We start from the raw sequence: 17366 nt of genomic DNA, 5'->3' as shown, positions 1-17366 counted from the left end.
ACACATACGACATTATGAATTGAATGAATTTCTAAATTGCTACAAAGCCACCTCAACCACAAGATACAGGAAATAAATATAATCATCATTAGCGTATACCATACAATTTAGGGTTTGGCATTCACCACTTCTATGATCTATTTTTTAGATTTTAAATTATTCATTTACACAGGTTTCCTTTCCTTATCAGCATAATTTTTACCTTATATTTCCCCTTTAAGGAATAAATCAAATAAATTATCTTTACCCTTCTGTATTGTCCTCTTTTCCCATACAGGAAAACTTAAACATTAGTAAAGGTTTATTTTTCCGGATTCCTTCAGAGACCAGCAGCTTTCCCTCCTTCCTTTTACTTACATTACCTCCAAATTTATCTGTCCAACTTCTTCAAGTTTACAGAGCTTTACTTTTAACACCTCTTTTCTTGAGAAAACCACTAAGAGAAACCATATGAGTCTGTAGATGTGACTCCATTTTAATAAACATAGAGCTTCTTACCAGTCATCATTCAGAAATGCTATTAACATTTATAGCAGAATTTTCTTCATTCCCTCTCATCATCCTACAAAGTTTCATACACAGACCAAAATTATTCTTTAAAATGGCACTTATGATATCAATCTTTGAGTATTGAATTGAATATGACAAATTCGGAGATAATTTGTATTTTTCCTAACCATACAAACCTTAGCTATTGAAATGACGAGCCAATAGTTTTAACGAGGGTTAACTACCCCCGCGCTAGTTAGCGTGGTAGGGGAAGGGGTAGCTTGCTACCCCCCCCCCCACACACACACACCGGTGATTTGCTTCACTTCACTTAGAGGTAGGACTTGACTTGGGGGTCAGGGCTGGCGGGCAAATATGTGTTAATAGCTAAGGATTGTATGGTTAGGAAAAATACAAATTATCTTACCCCTTGGGAAGGGTGGAAAGTCCCCAGCCTTACTGACTTTGGTTTTACCCGGAGGCTCCGCCTCCCAGTGAGTAGCACTTGAGAAAAGGAGCCCCTGCATCTCACAAGTTCCTTGCTTCGCTAGGAACAAGTGGCCTACACAAGTTGTGTGTGGAGGAAAGCGTGACTCGTCCTATGAAGTTGACCTTGAGACCTTTAGATAGGAATCCAGGATAGGACGTTCCCAATACCACCTCGTCAGGGTATGGGGGACGCGACAGTATTAAACTTAATACTAGGAGCACAAGAAAGCATGGGTTACCTGCAGAGGTCGAGGTCAGCTATGCGAAGGCCAGGATGCTGCTTCCCCAAGAGAGGGGAGAATGAAGAAAGAAGTAATGGTCAGACATACTCTTTCATTCACGCAGACTAAAACCGAGTAACAACGCTCTCAACCTACTGCTACTTGTCCATAAAGGAGCCTGAGGTTAGACCAGCTGTTGTGCAGCCACCACAGGGCTGATAGAAAACGTATCGAGGCTCCTGTGGGTCACGTCCTGCAGGTAGTGGTCTGTGAAGGTCGTCTGACGCTTCCAGACCCCAGCTTGAAGCACCTGCGTCACAGAGAAGTTTCTCTTGAAGGCCAGGGACGTAGCAACGCCCCTGATGTCATGTGCCCTAGGGCGACGTGACGGAGGAGGGTCTGGATTCAAGGCGTGATAGATAACCCTTCGAATCCAAGCCGAGATGGTATTCTTGGTGACCCTCCTCTTCGTCCTGCCTGTGCTAACAAACAATGCTCGCACTTGGGGACAAACTGCAGCTGTTCTCTTCAAGTAATACCTCACTGGACATAGTAGCAACTGGTCTGGGTCGCTTGCTACAGAACGGAGACTCGCGATCCTGAAAGAGTCGAACCGTGGATCCGGCACTCCAGGATTCTGAGTCTTGGCAACAAACTCAGGGACGAACCTGAACGTTACCTCCCCCCATCCCCTTGAATGGGCGATGTCGTACGAGAGACCATGAAGTACACTAACTCGCTTGGCCGAAGCCAAAGCGAGCAGGAAAGCCGTCTTCCAAGACAGGTGGTGATCAGAGGCCTGGCGTAATGGTTCGAAGGAAGGTCTCTTAAGAGCCCTGAGAACCCGAACCACGTTCCATGGAGGAGGTCTCACTTCCGACTGGGGGCAGGTAAGCTCATAGCTACGTATGAGTAGAGAGAGTTCCAGCGAGGAAGAAATGTCCACACCTTTCAGCCTAAAAGCCAAGCTTAAGGCTGAGCGATAGCCTTTCCCTGCTGAGACAGAAAGGCGCATTTCCTTCCGCAGATACACGAGGAACTCCGCTATTGCTGGAATAGTGGCATCGAGTGGAGAGATACCCCTCCCACGACATCAACCACAGAAGACTCTCCACTTTACCTGGTAGACTCCCTCAGAGGACTTTCGCAGGTGCCGAGACATTCTCTCCGCAACCTGTTGTGAAAAGCCTCTCTCCGTGAGGAGATGCTGGACAGTCTCCAGGCGTGAAGCCGAAGCGAGGCCACGGCCTTGTGAGGGATGTTGGAGTGTGGTTGTCTGAGTAGCTCGTGTCGTGGAGGGAGCTCTCTCGGGAGTTCCATCAGGAGCTGCAGAAGGTCCGGGAACCATTCCGCGTGATGCCATAGCGGAGCTATCAGAGTCATCGAACAGTTGACCGATAGTCTGGTCCTGTTGAGCACCGTTCTCATCAGACAGAACGGTGGGAGGGCGTACACGTCGATGTTGTCCCACCGTTGCTGGAAAGCATCTTGCCAGAGTGCCTTGGGGTCCGGGACTGGGGAGCAGTACAGAGGCAGCTTGAAATTCAACGCTGTCGCGAACAGATCCACGGTCGGGAACCCCACAAAATCAAGACTTTGTTGGCTATCTGAGGATCCAAAGACCACTCGGTACTCACTATCTGCGAAGCCCTGCTCAGACTGTCGGCGAGCACATTCCTCTTGCCAGGAATGAAGCGAGCTCATAGTGGACTTCGGTCCACCTCAGAATCTCTATTGCAAGATGGGATAGCTGCTGCAAAAAAGTACCTCCCTGCTTGTTGATATAAGCCACTACCGTGGTGTTGTCGCTCATCACCACCACGGAGTGACCCGCCAGGGTCCGTTGGAACTGCTGAAGAGCCAGAAAGACGGCCTTCATCTCTAGCAGGTTGATGTGCAGGTACTTTTTTGATTCTGACCAAAGGCCTGAGGTCCTATGGTTCAGAACGTGCGCCCCCCACCTTTCTTTTGACGCGTCCGAAAACAGTGTCAATTCCGGGGGAAGGACGAGAAGATCCACTCCCTTTCGCAGGTTCTCGTCGACCAGCCACCACCGCAGGTCCGCCTGTTCCAAAGATCCTATCGTGACCTGTACGTCCGGGGAATCGGATCCTTGATTCCACCGGGACTTGAGCCGCCACTGCAGGGATCTCATTCTGAGGCGGCCGTTTGGAACCAGACGAGCCAGGGAGGACAGGTGACCTAAGAGACGCAACCACGATTGGGCGGAAAGCTATTCTCGCCTGAGGAAGGGTTCCGCCACCCTCCTCAGCCTTGCTATCCTGTCGTCAGATGGAAAGGCTTTGTGGAGATTGGTGTCTAACAACATGCCTAGATAAACCAGTCGTTGGGACGGCTGCAGAGAGGACTTCTCGAGATTTACCACGATCCCCAGATCCTGGCAAAGACTCAGAAGCCTGTCTCGGTGTCGAAGAAGGGTCGACTCCGAGTCTGCTAGGATCAGCCAGTCGTCCAGATAACGAAGGAGACGGATGCCGTTCCTGTGCGCCCAAAATGAAATCAGGGTGAACACTCTGGTGAACACCTGAGGTGCTGTGGAGAGACCGAAACACAGCACCTTAAACTGGTAGGTCTTGCCGTCTAGGCTGAATCTCAAGTACTTCCTGGAAGACGGATGGATTGGGATCTGGGAGTACGCGTCCTTTAGATCCAGTGTGCACATGATGTCTAGAGGTCTCACCACAAGTCTGACAGTGTCCGCTGTCTCCATGCTGAACCGAGTTTGCTTGACAAACTTGTTCAGAGCCGAGAGGTCGATGACAGGTCTCCAGCCTCCAGACGCCTTCTTTACAAGAAAGAGTCGACTGAAGAAGCCTGGGGACCCGTCGACGACCTCCTGGAGAGCATCCTTCTTGAGCATGGTCTCGACTTCTGCCCGAAGGGCCAGCCACTTTACCGATCCCATGGCATAGGAGCTCAGCGACACTGGATTCGCTGTCAGGGGAGGTTGAGATGTTGTGAACGGGACGCGATAGCCTTGGCCGATCACAGAAATCGTCCAAGCATCGGCCCCATGTTGCTGCCACCTGTGCACGCAACGTCGAAGGCATCCCCCCACAGGTGGACACGCGGGGGGACTGCCACTCCTAGCGTTTGCGGCCGCGGCCGCCCCCTCTAGGAGTCTTGCCTCCCCTGGAGGACTTACCACCCTCTTGTCCTTGGCTGGAAAGGACTGGGGCTTTGACACCACTTTCTTAGCTGCCGGTGCCTGCTTTGGTGTCTTGCGAGGCTGCTGCTGCTGTTGCTGCGGAGCTGGAGGCTTATAGGGCCGAGCTGTAAGGACCCTATGGATGAGGGAGTCCTGGCTAGACTTCCTCCACCTCTCAGCTGTTCATTCCATGTCCTGAGGCTCTAACAGATTCCCCCCAAGAAGGGAAGCATGCCTGAGCCTACAGACATCCACGGCGGGGACCTTCGGGTGAAACTTCTCGGTCACCGCATCACGCCGCTTCAATACCGAGTTGGTCCACAGGGTGGTAACCTGATGTGCCAGGAACTCGATGGAGCGGGTGCCTGAGAGTAGGAAGGTCTCCAGGGCCTTCCTATTGGCCTCCTTAGACAAATCCTCGGAGCGCAATAGGATGCCCAGAGACCCTAGCCATATATCCAGCCACGAAGTGGCCTGCATGGCGCACTTCGCGACCTTCTCATGGCTCAGGATCTCCGACGCCGAGAACATCACCTGCCGAGCGGAGAGCTTCTCGAGAGGAACTCCCTTAGCAAGCTCTTCTACGGAATGATGGAGAGGAAGAGCGAGACTAGACTCCCCCAAGATCTCAAAATACCTCCTCTGCTGGAGACGAGGAAGTGGGAGGAGTTTGTTCCCGGCAGAGGAACGACTGGAGGAAGCGAGAGCCGCGAGTTGAGCATTGGCCCTGGCTCTGGCACTCTTCAACCCTTGGGACCAGGGCAGAGCCACGCTGGCCTTGGGGGGCTTCTGAGTACCGTACATCTAGTCCAGAACCCTGTCCTTGCCTTCTCGGGGGGGCGATCACGGGGTCCATGAACCCGTTGAGTTGCCTCATCAGGCTCAGGACCTGCCAGAAGGCATGCTCAGACTCCTGCTGGTCTCCTCCTTGCGGACTGGCAGCTAAGTCTCCCGTCCCCGGATCCTCTTCCTGGGGAGATGTGTGGACGTTCTCCCGGGGTGCAGCTGGTTCCTGACGAATCCTAGAAGACGACTTCGGGATTGTCTTGGAGTCCTTGGGTTCCCTCCTGGGCGGGATACACGACCCTAACAAAGAGGTTTGGAAGGCGCCCTCTGCGCGAGACAATTCCCCTCCACGAGGAGACGACTCCCCCCTTGGTGCCGATGGGGAGACCATCACCTCACTGGATTCTCCCGAGGACGGAAAAGCCTCGTCCTCGGGAGAAGGAGAAAGTGCCTGCGAAGGGGATGGAGCCTTCCTGACAGACCTCTTAGGAACCAACTTCTCCCTGGGAGAAGTCACCACGAAGTCCACTCCTCTCCTTCTCTTCAGCGGGGGCGAGGCAGCCGTTGGCTTGTGCCCTTGATCAGCGAGTGCCGGCTTCATAGCCTTCACTAACACCCGCATCAGAAGACCAAACCAAGTCTGCCGAGACACGGACACAGAGTCCGAAATTCCCGCTGGAGGGAAGTTGATCGGGCGATCCTTCGGAGTGGACACCACTGGACCTGCCTGAAAAGGAAGGGGGGAAGAAAGTTGTACTGACCTCTCTGATGAGTCTTCCCTATCCTGTACAAGAGTCCTGCGTTTAGGCGGAGGCGATTCTAAGTGCGGTCTGGTGACACGCGTCCCTGCTGCTGTCGCGGGCTGCGAAACCCGACGCGAACGGGGGTCGTGCTGACACTCACACATAGGCGAAACAACGGAATCGCGAGGATGTTGAGGCGCAGCCTCGTAATCACGCGGAGACAAAAGAGCGCGGGCGCGCGGGCGCGCGGGCGAACGAGCGCGTGGGCAAGCTGGTGAGTGAGCACGTTGGCGCGTGGGCGAATGAGATCGCTCCAATGACCGCTGACGATGTTGACCATGAGACCTGTATCGCATGGGAGAGCGATGGCGAGCAGGCGATCGGTGGCGCGTTGGTGAACGCTGGAGCGTAAGCGAGCGATGGCGCGTCGGCGAGCGATAGCGCGTAGGCGAACGACCGCGCGTAGGCCAGCTGACAGAAGGCGACCCATGTCTCTCCAGATCCTCTGGGCGACGGCGCGTCGGAGAGCGCTTGCGCGCAGGCGATAGGTCACGCGGGCGGTCTGGAGATCGCCGATGTTCAGGTGATTGCTGACGCGCTGGGGACCGTTGACGCGCAGGAGATCGCTGACGAGCAGGCGAATGTTGATGCGTCTGTGATCGCTGGCGTGTTGATGATCGCTGGCGAGCAGGAGGTCGACGCGTGGAATCCTGTGAGGGCGCTGCCGGCGCGGTGCGCAAAGGCGAACACTCACGAACGGGCTCAGGAACAGGAGGCGCGTGGGCGTACAGGCACTTTGGAAGTACGCGCAGGAGACCGCGAGCGTTGCTGCGCTGGAACAGGCTGACGAGCAGGATCGCGAGGGCGAGGAGAAGAGTCCTTGGTCACAACCTGAACCGAAGTTCTAGGTAGCGCAGGCGAGCGTGGGCGCACAGGGCGCGAGACAGGAACTGGGAGCGCAGGTGCGCTCTGACGGGCAGGAGATCTAGGGCGCTCAGGGGAACGATGGCGCACTGGGCGCTCAGCAGGAACAACAGGATGAACGATGTCCTCAGAAGAGTGCTGGCGAGAAGAGGGGCGACGATCATCAGGAGAGCGCTGGCGAACGGGAGAACGCTGGCGATCAGGAAAACGCTGACGAGCAGGGGAGCGCCTGTGCGCTAACACTGCAGGAGGGCGCGCAGGGGAACCCTGACGCGCAAGGGAAGAACCCACACCGTGGGAAGCAACCCTTTGCCCCGAAGGGACCGTTCCCCGTCGGCTGACGAGGTCAGGCTGCTGGACGTCTGCACCAGAAGCTGAAGGTCTGGAACGAGTAGGAGAGGTCTAAGGAAGCTGGAGCTGCAGGCTGCTTACGGCGAGGAGTCCCCCCCTGGGAGGAAGGAGGAGAAGATTCAAAAAGGTGCCTCTTAGCACCCTTGTAGGGAGACGGGAGGCCCTTGCTGCGCAGCGGACGGTGAGCCTTACGGCGAAGGCGGCCACGAGGAAGATCGTCAGGACCATTAGTCCTCCGAAGGGGAGTCTCAGTCAAGGCACTCCCCCAAGAGGGAGGCTTGGCAGCAGAAGAGCCCGCGGGACTCCCTTCCCCCTTCGAAGGATGTACGGAAGGGGGAGGAGAGCCTTCAGCACCATCATCCACAACAGGAACTGCAGAGGATTGACCCGACCCGTCGGAAGCCTCTGCCACCACGACGTCGACAATAGACAGAGGATCTACCTCCGCTATCACCGGCGACTGCTTAACAGCGGCCCCCAACTGGACAAGGTCAATCAGGGCTTCCCTGGAGGGCAGGCCCTTAAGCCCCAAGGAAGCCCAAATCTGAAAAAGATCATCATGAGACAAGGAGTCATTAGTAACAACCTCCCCCGGAGGAGGAGCCGCACCACTATGGGAGGCGACGCCCTCTCCCTCAACCCAAGGTCGGGAAACAGAACTAGGGCCTGCGCTCCCACTCGGCGGTCTCTCCTTAGGAGCCGAACGAGGGGGAGCTTCGGAGGAGGTTTGGGCGGCGAAAGAAGAGTCCCGAGACCCTTCCTCCTTCAAGGCAACTCCAGAAAGAGAACGGTCTCTCTTAGACTTCTTCTTACGCCGGCGGCCAAACCTCTCCCACTGGGAGGCAGACCACTCCCTGCACTCACTACAAGTATTCTCTCTGTCACACCGTCGGCCTCGACACTGCGGGCAAAGGGTGTGAGGATCTGTGTCCACCGCAGACATGAATGTACCACAAGGGCAACCAGCAATACCAGGGCACTTGCGCATGGTGAACAACAAAGGGTGAGGCCAACTTCAAACGCGCACACACAAACTGGAAGAAGCAGCAAAAAAAGATTAAGGCTGTCAACGAGGACGATGGACAGACACGTCTGTTCATCGCCGGAGCCAAAAGTGAAGTGAAGCAAATCACCGGTGTGTGTGGGGGGGGGGGGGGAGGGGCAGCAAGCTACCCCTTCCCCTACCCCGCTAACTAGCGCGGGGGGGGGGGGGGGGGGGGGTAGTTAACCCTCGTTAAAACTATTGGCTCGTCATTTCAGCTACGCCGAAAGTAAACCCAATGTAAATAGCGTGGTTTGTATTTCGGTTACGGAACAAATAAAATTTAGGCCTTAAGCCAAGCACTGGGGAATCTAAGGCCATTCTGTGCTATATAATACAAATTAATCATACCCATACACTCACACCACTTGGTATTATTTTAATCTATAAAACCAATCAGAACACTTTCATACAATAACATCTAAATCTGAAATAAAAAGGGACTAAAAGGATTAAGTAAATAAATTAATAAAATTATTTAAAGCTCAAGATATAACTCAAGACTCTATATAAACTTTTCCAAGCTTTGGGTATTACAATTTTCCCCCAGTATACCTCTTAAAAGGTTTGTCCTTGAGTAACTCTCACTCTATTTTCTGCTAAAAGGTATCAAATCTTACCATGATTTTCCCTGTCACACAATTTTTCCATCTCTTTCATGCCTTGAATCTTAGCATTCTATTCTCACTCATTATCAAAATCTCTTATTTTAGTGTCCATGACTCTATTGCACACAATACTACAGTATAGGTCTTACGTACAAATTACATATATTTTCTGCATTTCTTCATAGGTTACTTTTACTTACCAGTAGTCTAGCAATCTCTTCCTTTATCCAAGTTGTTAGTACTCTTTTATTGTGATTTCTTAATTCTTTGTACTTTATTCCAACATTTTATTCTAGATTGACCAGTATCAAGAGAATAAGACTTTTGTTTGTGTACTGAACTTAGAATATTTTATATCTTGCTATTTACCTGTAAGGACTATCTTTCTCCCGGTAGTTCCCAAAACTTTAAAATTGTTCAGGACCCAACAATATGCAGTCAACACCTCTTCTAATGGTCTAGGATATCTGGCTTCCGGTGCAAGAGAATAGTCTATGGAAAGCATCGGCACACCTGTGCTTACTGCCCACTCCCTCAAGAAAACCTGGAAAAAAAGTAAAATTAAAAATAAATTAAAACAATTTACGGTATATATAAACTTGTAAATACATTGTTGAATTATTCATATCTGAACAAGTCCAAAATATAAACCACAAAAGAGAATTTCAAGTGTATATTTCCCAGTTTATTATCCTATATTTAGATTTTCTTTTGTTTATACCTGCAATGGGTTAAAGAGGATTAACTATTCAAGAGTAAAGTTAGCAACTGACTGTTTTATAGGTCTGTAACAAACCCCAGGGGTTAGGGAGCACTGGCCTATGATCCCCTTGCTTAAGCACTACGTTGAAGGCATAAAATGCTACTCAAGATGTTTTTGACAGCATGCAGGTTTGTTTTGTGTTCCCAGACCTTTGAAGAAGGTGAGGGGAGAGGAGATTTGATCAGCACCTTTCCAAGGAATGGGGCCATGGAACCAACTGTCAGACAGCATGAGTTATTTCCCCTATTAACCGACTTGAAAAAACATTTCTCACAATAAAACAAAACACAATCCTGTGACCAGCAAGCTTTCACAAAGATGCTTGAATCACACTCATAGGCATTCATAGTAATTCTAGAAGTCAATTCTTATTAAAAAGTTAGATAACCTAAAACCACGAAGAAAAAATCCAATGTGAATCGTGGGGACAACCTAAAGTACAGTGTAAAAATGAGACCGATCCAGTTAAATGCATAGAGAGAACTGAAGACAAGAAAACTGTGATGCATAATCACCTAGATAGTTCCCGACAACTGCTAGATAAGCTTGATACTTGTCAGAGAGGGAGGCATTTTACAAGGAAAGAAAATAGAAATTCTTTATTTAGGGGTAGGTGTCGACATTTAAACAGCCTCAAGAAAGAAGCAATAGGCACATAAGGGGTTTCAGAGAAATAACTCAGTGGTATACATGAGTATTAATAAAGACATGTTTATAATAAAAATGCCTTGCAGATCAAAATTGTGGGGGAGTACAGTAACCCTCCCCTATAAGAAACAGATACATTTTAAGAGCATGTTTGGAATATGAAAAGTTTGCCACACTAATTTCTTTAGTGTTAGACAACTCACAGCCCAGCCACAACTCCCATTCTGCCACTGTTTACCATCGCCTGATCCTGTTGTCACTAGCTAACAAGGCTATGAATGTGGCATCAATTCCTGTATTTAGATAGGAACCGAATTAGTATTCTATAATCTACAAACTACTTATTTTCTTCACATTTTACATGCCGTCGTTAGCTAACAAAAATTCCTACATTTAGATAGAAACCAAATTAGCATTCTATAATCTAAAAATTATCTATTTTCCTCAAACTTTACCCACCAACAACTTCAAAATCTTTTTCTCAAGCTTTTAGTCAGTTGATTTTCCCTACCACTAGCAAGTTTCTATGTAGGCTATAATAGTGATTGATGTAAACAATTTTCATTTCAAGAATTCTTAAAAGAATTCTTAATATGTAAAATGCTTAAAAGAATGATTAAAGTAATTTACAATGATATTTTAATTATAAAATAAATTTTTGAATATACTTACCCGGTGAATATATAATAGCTGACGTCTCCGGCGGCGCGACAGAAAAACACAAAAACTCGCGAGCGATCGCTATGAAGGTTGCGGGTGTGCCCACCAGCGCCAACTATCGGCCAGATACCGCATATACATGTAAACAGCTCCAGTTCTTCTCATCCGCTGGGTCTCTATCGGGGAGGAAGGGGGGCCTTTAATTTATATATTCACCGGGTAAGTATATTCAAAAATTTATTTTATAATTAAAATATCATTTTTAAATATTTAACTTAGCCGGTGAATATATAATAGCTGATTCACACCCATGGTGGTGGGTAGAGACCAGAATTAATAAAGTTTACAGCGTACAGTGAACCCTCGCTACTTCGCGGTTCGACCATCGCGGATTCACCACTTCGCGGATTTTTTTCATAACCCATGTATATACATATATCGCGGATTTTCCGGAAATATCGAAAATACCGCGATGTGACCGATGGTGCGAGATTGGAGAAAGTAAGGAAAATTGAATCATGATTGATTTTCAATATAAATGAAACTTTGAGGAGCAACAAAGATATCATTTAGAGAGAGAGAGAGAGAGAGAGAGAGAGAGAGAGAGAGAGAGAGAGAGAGAGAGAGAGAGAGAGAGAGAGAGAGAGAGAGAGAGGTTTAAATGTAATAAACAAAAAAATTTGATAGGTTATAACACATTGGTGCTTATGTAATATCAACTGTATACTGTAGACGGTTTGAATAAGTTAAGAAATGGTATAAACGATACTTTGTTAGTGTATTCGTACACCCTCAAGAGCGGCAGCTAGATGACAGCTGATCTAATCACAGCCAAAAGTAAAACAAAAAGAAGTCAACAATACTCGATTTTTAAAACACACCCGAAATTTAAAAACAAAAGTACACGCTTTCTTAATGTGCAATTAACTATTTAACCCTGGATAGGTACGCTCCTCGGACACCCCTTTAAGGGTATACTCGGACGCGAACGACCCCGACGCCAAAAAAAATTCTTGAAAAATCAGTTTTTGCAGTAACCTCCTTTTTTTCTTTTGCCAAAAAAAACTTCAATGAATGCTTAAAACAACTGTAAAGATAAATACTACTCATCTGCAGAAAAACTATTTATTATAAATATTTTAAAAAATTAAGTAGAAAAAAAAAGACCTGACATAAAAATTCATAAAAAAAAAGTTTATACATATATACACAAATCCTTTTAGGAATTGATTTTTGAATGTTTAGGACACATCTTGATGTATTTTGGATGAAGTCAGACCCATGGAGGTGAAGATCTGAAATGAGAAAAAAAGGGTAACTTTTTTTGGCCAAAAAAATTTGTCCAAATTTCATGAATTTTTTTGGGTACCCAAATGAAATAGGAAGTGGCTAATTTTTTTAGGGAATAAACATATGTTATCCTAAAATAGAAATATGTAAAAAAATCTTCATTATTTTGTAAATTACATTTATATCAGGGGCCATATCTAAAGGTAATTTTTTGAGTACTTAGAAATTTCGTAAAAAAATACATATATTTAATATATAATATGATATTTATGCAGGTAAAAATATACCAAAATATCACAAATTCTATAGGGAACAAGAATATATATAGATAGGGCAACTTACGCTTCGGATATGTCCACAAAATGGCCGCCAACCACACTGACTCAGACTCCCTAATCTGCCACTTGAAATGTAGGAAGGGTATGTCAATTTCAAGGTGTTATTTACTAATCTAATTATTATTGGATATGCATAAAAATTGTATGGTGGGTTGCTGGATAATTGTCGATTATTTTACGACTATAAAATTAAAATTCTGACCCAAAAAAATTTTTTTGAAGGGAAATAAAATCGAAAAAAAAATGTAAAATATAATATTTTAGCTAAAAAAAATTTGAGGATATTCAATCAAAAAAGAAGTAAACAAAATTTTCCGACAAATAAACATCTAGAGGAATCATTACTCTGTGATAGTTCCTTAGTACGTAGTAATTTTGAAAGAATTGGGAAAAAACGAAAAAATGGCAATCACCGGAAAATCGAACACATACCTATATATACGCCATATCTGGCTAAAAAAAAAGATAGGCATGGGTAGCCAGATCATCTAGAAACACTTTCCAACACTATAAAAATATAAGTTTTGCGACACTACTTGCCAATTCCTTACGGTAACATGACTAAGCAAAAAAATGCAAAACAAAAAAAAGGGGCACTCGCGGAAAAATGGCCATTCTAATATACGACATTTCAGAAAAAAAAAAATTTCAGCCACGTGCTAGGCAAACCATCAAGGCACATTTTCCGACAAATAAACATATAAATGAATCATTACTCTGTGATAGTTCCTTAGTACGTAGTAATTTTGAAAGAAATGGGAAAAAACGAAAAAATGGCAATCACAGGAAAATCGAACACATACTTATATATACGCCATATCTGGCTAAAAAAAAAATAGGCATGGGTAGCCAGATCATCTAGAAACACTTTCCAACACTATAAAAATATAAGTTTTGCGACACTACTTTCCAATTCCTTACGGTAACATGACTAAGCAAAAAAATGCAAAACAAATAAAAAGGGGCACTCGCAGAAAAATGCCCAACATTCTAATATACGGCATCTCAGATAAAAAAAAAGACATGCACGTGTTAGCCCAACCATCAAGGCACACTTTCTAACACATAAACATGAAAAAAAATTCAATAATATACGGCAATTCCTTACTACGTAGTAAATTTTTACAAATATTGAAAAAAAAACAGAAATTGGCAACCGCAGTTAAATACCCAATATACCAATAACTACGTCGTATCTGACAAAAACAAAATCACGCATGGGTAGCCAGATCATCTAGACACACTTTCCAACACTAAAAAAGCAAAAGTTTTACGACACTATTTGGCAATATCTTACAGAAAAATGACTTGGCAAAAAAATTAAAAAAAATGAAAAAGGGGCACTCGCGGTAAAATGCCCGACATTCTAATATATGGCATCTCAGATAAAAAAAAAGACATGCACGTGTTAGCCCAACCATCAAGGCACACTTTCTAACACATAAACATGAAAAAAAATGAATAATATACGGCAATTCCTTACTACGTAGTAATTTTTACAAATATTGAAAAAAAACAGAAATTGGTAACCGCAGTTAAATACCCAATATACCAATAACTACGTCGTATCTGACAAAAACAAAGTCACGCATGGGTAGCCAGATCATCTAGACACACTTTCCAACACTAAACAAGCAAAAGTTTTACGACACTATTTGGCAATATCTTACGGAAAAATGACTTGGCAAAAAAATGAAAAAAAATGAAAAAGGGGCACTCGTGGTAAAATGGTCCTCGTGGTGATGAACGACATTTTAACTAAAAAAAAAATCATGCACATGATAGCCAAACAATCCACCAAGACTTTCCAAAACTGATAACCTATAAAAGTTGCACCATTCTACGACAATTTCATAATACGTAATAACTTTGATAATTATGCAAATTACCTTAGAAGGGTAAACTCGGTCGCGCTCGACCCCGATGCGTCTCAGAAATCGGGGAAGGAGTACAGCTACAGCAATGCACATCTGGACACTACTAGAGCGTGTAGGGGAGACACCTCCTGCAGGTCGATCACCCACAAATTCAGTCACGGGGGTGAGTCACGTGAGAAAAACCTGTTTTTTTTTGACGCTCGGGGTCGCGAACGACCCATCGTACCTATCCAGGGTTAAAGAGTGGCAATTTTCTTGAATAAAATGATATTTCCCAAAAAATAGTGGTTTGCTGATGAAATCGGTTGCCGTATTTTTAGCTATGATTGAAATGGATGTAGACTCGGCCTAATTTTTTCGTTTCGTATTTGATTGACACTAAGAAAACTAATTTTAGTTTCTTCATCTAAATGTAAGTATTGTATAACACGGAGAGAGAGAGAGAGAGAGAGAGAGAGAGAGAGAGAGAGAGAGAGAGAGAGAGAGAGAGAGAGAGAGAGAATGAATCAGCTGTTGTAATCAAATGGGTGTTTTTGTTTCGTGAGAATTTCATCGCCACGACTATAACAAAAACATACTGTACTGAACTTTACAGTACAGTGAACCCTCGTTTATCGCGGTAGATAGGTTCCAGACGCGGCCGCGATAGGTGAAAATCCGCGAAGTAGTGACACCATATTTACCTATTTATTCAACATGTATATTCAGACTTTTAAAACCTTCCCTTGTACGTAGTACTGTTAACAAACTACCCTTTAATGTACAGAACACTTAATGCATGTACTACAGTACCCTAAACTAAAACAGGCACAAATATTAAAGGTGATTTTATATCATGAGTTTCCTAAACATGCTAAAAAGCACGATAAAAAATGGCAACCAATGTTTTGTTTACATTTATCTCTGATCATAATGAAGAAACAAACTGGAGGTAGAGCTTTGCTTATTACCCAGACATATTTCCCATACTTTTCCCTTAGAACTACATCACATCTTCCTACTTTAGATATATATATATATATATATATATATATATATATATATATATATATATATATATGTATATATGTATATATGTATATATATGTATGTATTTATGTATATATGTATGTATGTATGTATATATGTATATGTATATATGTATATATATATATATATATATATATATATATATATATATATATATATATATATATATATATATACATATATACATACCTACATACATACATATATACATACATACATATATACATACCTACATACCTACATATATACATACCTACATATATACATATATACATACCTACATATATACATATATACATACATACATATATACATAAATACATGCATACATATATATATATATATATATATATATATATATATATATATATATATATATATATATTACTGTATATATATGGGTTATGGAAAAAATCCGCGAAGTGGTGAAACCGCGATGGTCGAACCGCGAAGTGGCGAGGGTTCACTGTATTATACAGACTACTGTAATATGATAAAGTAAAATATTTGTAATCTATTTTATATGAAATGGGGCTATTTTTTTTTAAATTTACATTTACGTATGTAAAACAACTCTCTCTCTCTCTCTCTCTCTCTCTCTCTCTCTCTCTCTCTCTCTCTCTCTCTCTCTCGTAGATTGTTGTCCTGCTTTGCTACGTACGTATGTATGATTTTATATAGATACGGTAAATAATATTTGTAATAACATATTTTATAAAAGCTTTTACTGTAATATCATTATTTATCACTTTCATCATGCGTGTTAAATTCCTTAGTTTGTTTACTGACCGTACTTTATGACGCCGTCGTTTCAGGCGGCGTCATAAAGAAAAACATTTCATTTGGAAGTCCTAAGAAAAATTAAGTAAAACATTAGTAATAACCAAATCAACATACTGTACTGAATAATCAATATGATCGATGCAAAAACTAACCTATACATAGATGTGTAAATGCGTTTGTTTCTTCATTATAATAAGATATAAACGTAAACAAAACATTGGTTGCCATTTTTTATCGTGCTTTTTGGCGTGTTTAGGAAACGCATGATATAAAGTCGCCTTTAATATTTGTGCCTGTTTTAGTTTAGGGTATGTTAGTACATGCATTAAGTGTTCTGTACATTAAAGGGTAGTTTGTTAACAGTACTACGTACAAGGGAAGGTTTTAAAAGTCTGAATATACATGTTAAATAAATAGGTAAATATGGTGTCACTACTTCGCGGATTTTCACCTATCGCGGCCGGGTCTGGAACCTATCTACCGCGATAAACGAGGGTTCACTGTATATGCTTAGAGTTTTTGACAGTTATATCATAACAAAACCCAAATATATATAGGTACCTGGTAAGGAAGTTGACTTAGACGATTACTCTGCCTTGTTAGTCTGTCTTCCTCACGAAGCCCAGCCATCCTCTTAGGATGCTGAAAGACTCCCAGGAGCTGAAGTATCAAGGGCTGCAACCCATACAACAGGACCTCATCAAACCCCTAATCTGGGCACTCTCAAGAAATGACATTTGACCACCCGCCAAATCAACCAGGATGCGAAAGGCTTCTTAGCCTTCCGTACAACCCAAAAACAAGATTAAAAACATTTCAAGAGACAGATTAAAAGGATATTGGAATTAAGGGAATGTAGTGGTAGAACCCTCACCCACTACTGCACTCGCTGCAACGAATGGACCCAGTGTGTAGCAGTCCTCGTAAAGAGTCTGGACATCTTTTAAGTAAAATGACGCCAATACCGACTTGCTTCTCCAAAAGGTCGCGTCCATAATACTTTGCAGAGATCTATTTTGCTTAAAGGCCACGGAAGTTGCTATAGCTCTTACTTCGTGCGTCTTCACCTTAAGCAAGCATCGGTCTTTTTCATTCAAGTGAGAATGAGCCTCTCGTATTAAAAATCTGATAAAATATGACAAAGCATTCTTTGACA

General features: G+C 44.3%; 1 protein-coding gene across 5 annotated transcripts in view; it reads right to left on the bottom strand.

The window, feature by feature from the left end:
• Positions 1 to 17366, bottom strand: part of Hsl (hormone-sensitive lipase) — a 455124-nt gene that overhangs the window by 25054 nt on the left and 412704 nt on the right. For all 5 annotated transcript variants that reach the window (XM_068349817.1, XM_068349815.1, XM_068349816.1 and 2 more), the window contains one exon: positions 9192 to 9366. In XM_068349817.1, coding sequence (XP_068205918.1) covers positions 9192 to 9366 — 175 coding nt within the window. The remainder of the gene's footprint in view (positions 1 to 9191; positions 9367 to 17366) is intronic.

The sequence above is a fragment of the Palaemon carinicauda genome, chromosome 26 (assembly GCF_036898095.1).
Source record: "Palaemon carinicauda isolate YSFRI2023 chromosome 26, ASM3689809v2, whole genome shotgun sequence".
NCBI classification, from domain to species: domain Eukaryota; kingdom Metazoa; phylum Arthropoda; class Malacostraca; order Decapoda; family Palaemonidae; genus Palaemon; species Palaemon carinicauda.
The sequence above is the reverse complement of the archived record's forward strand: the minus strand, read 5'-3'. Positions and strand labels throughout refer to the sequence as shown.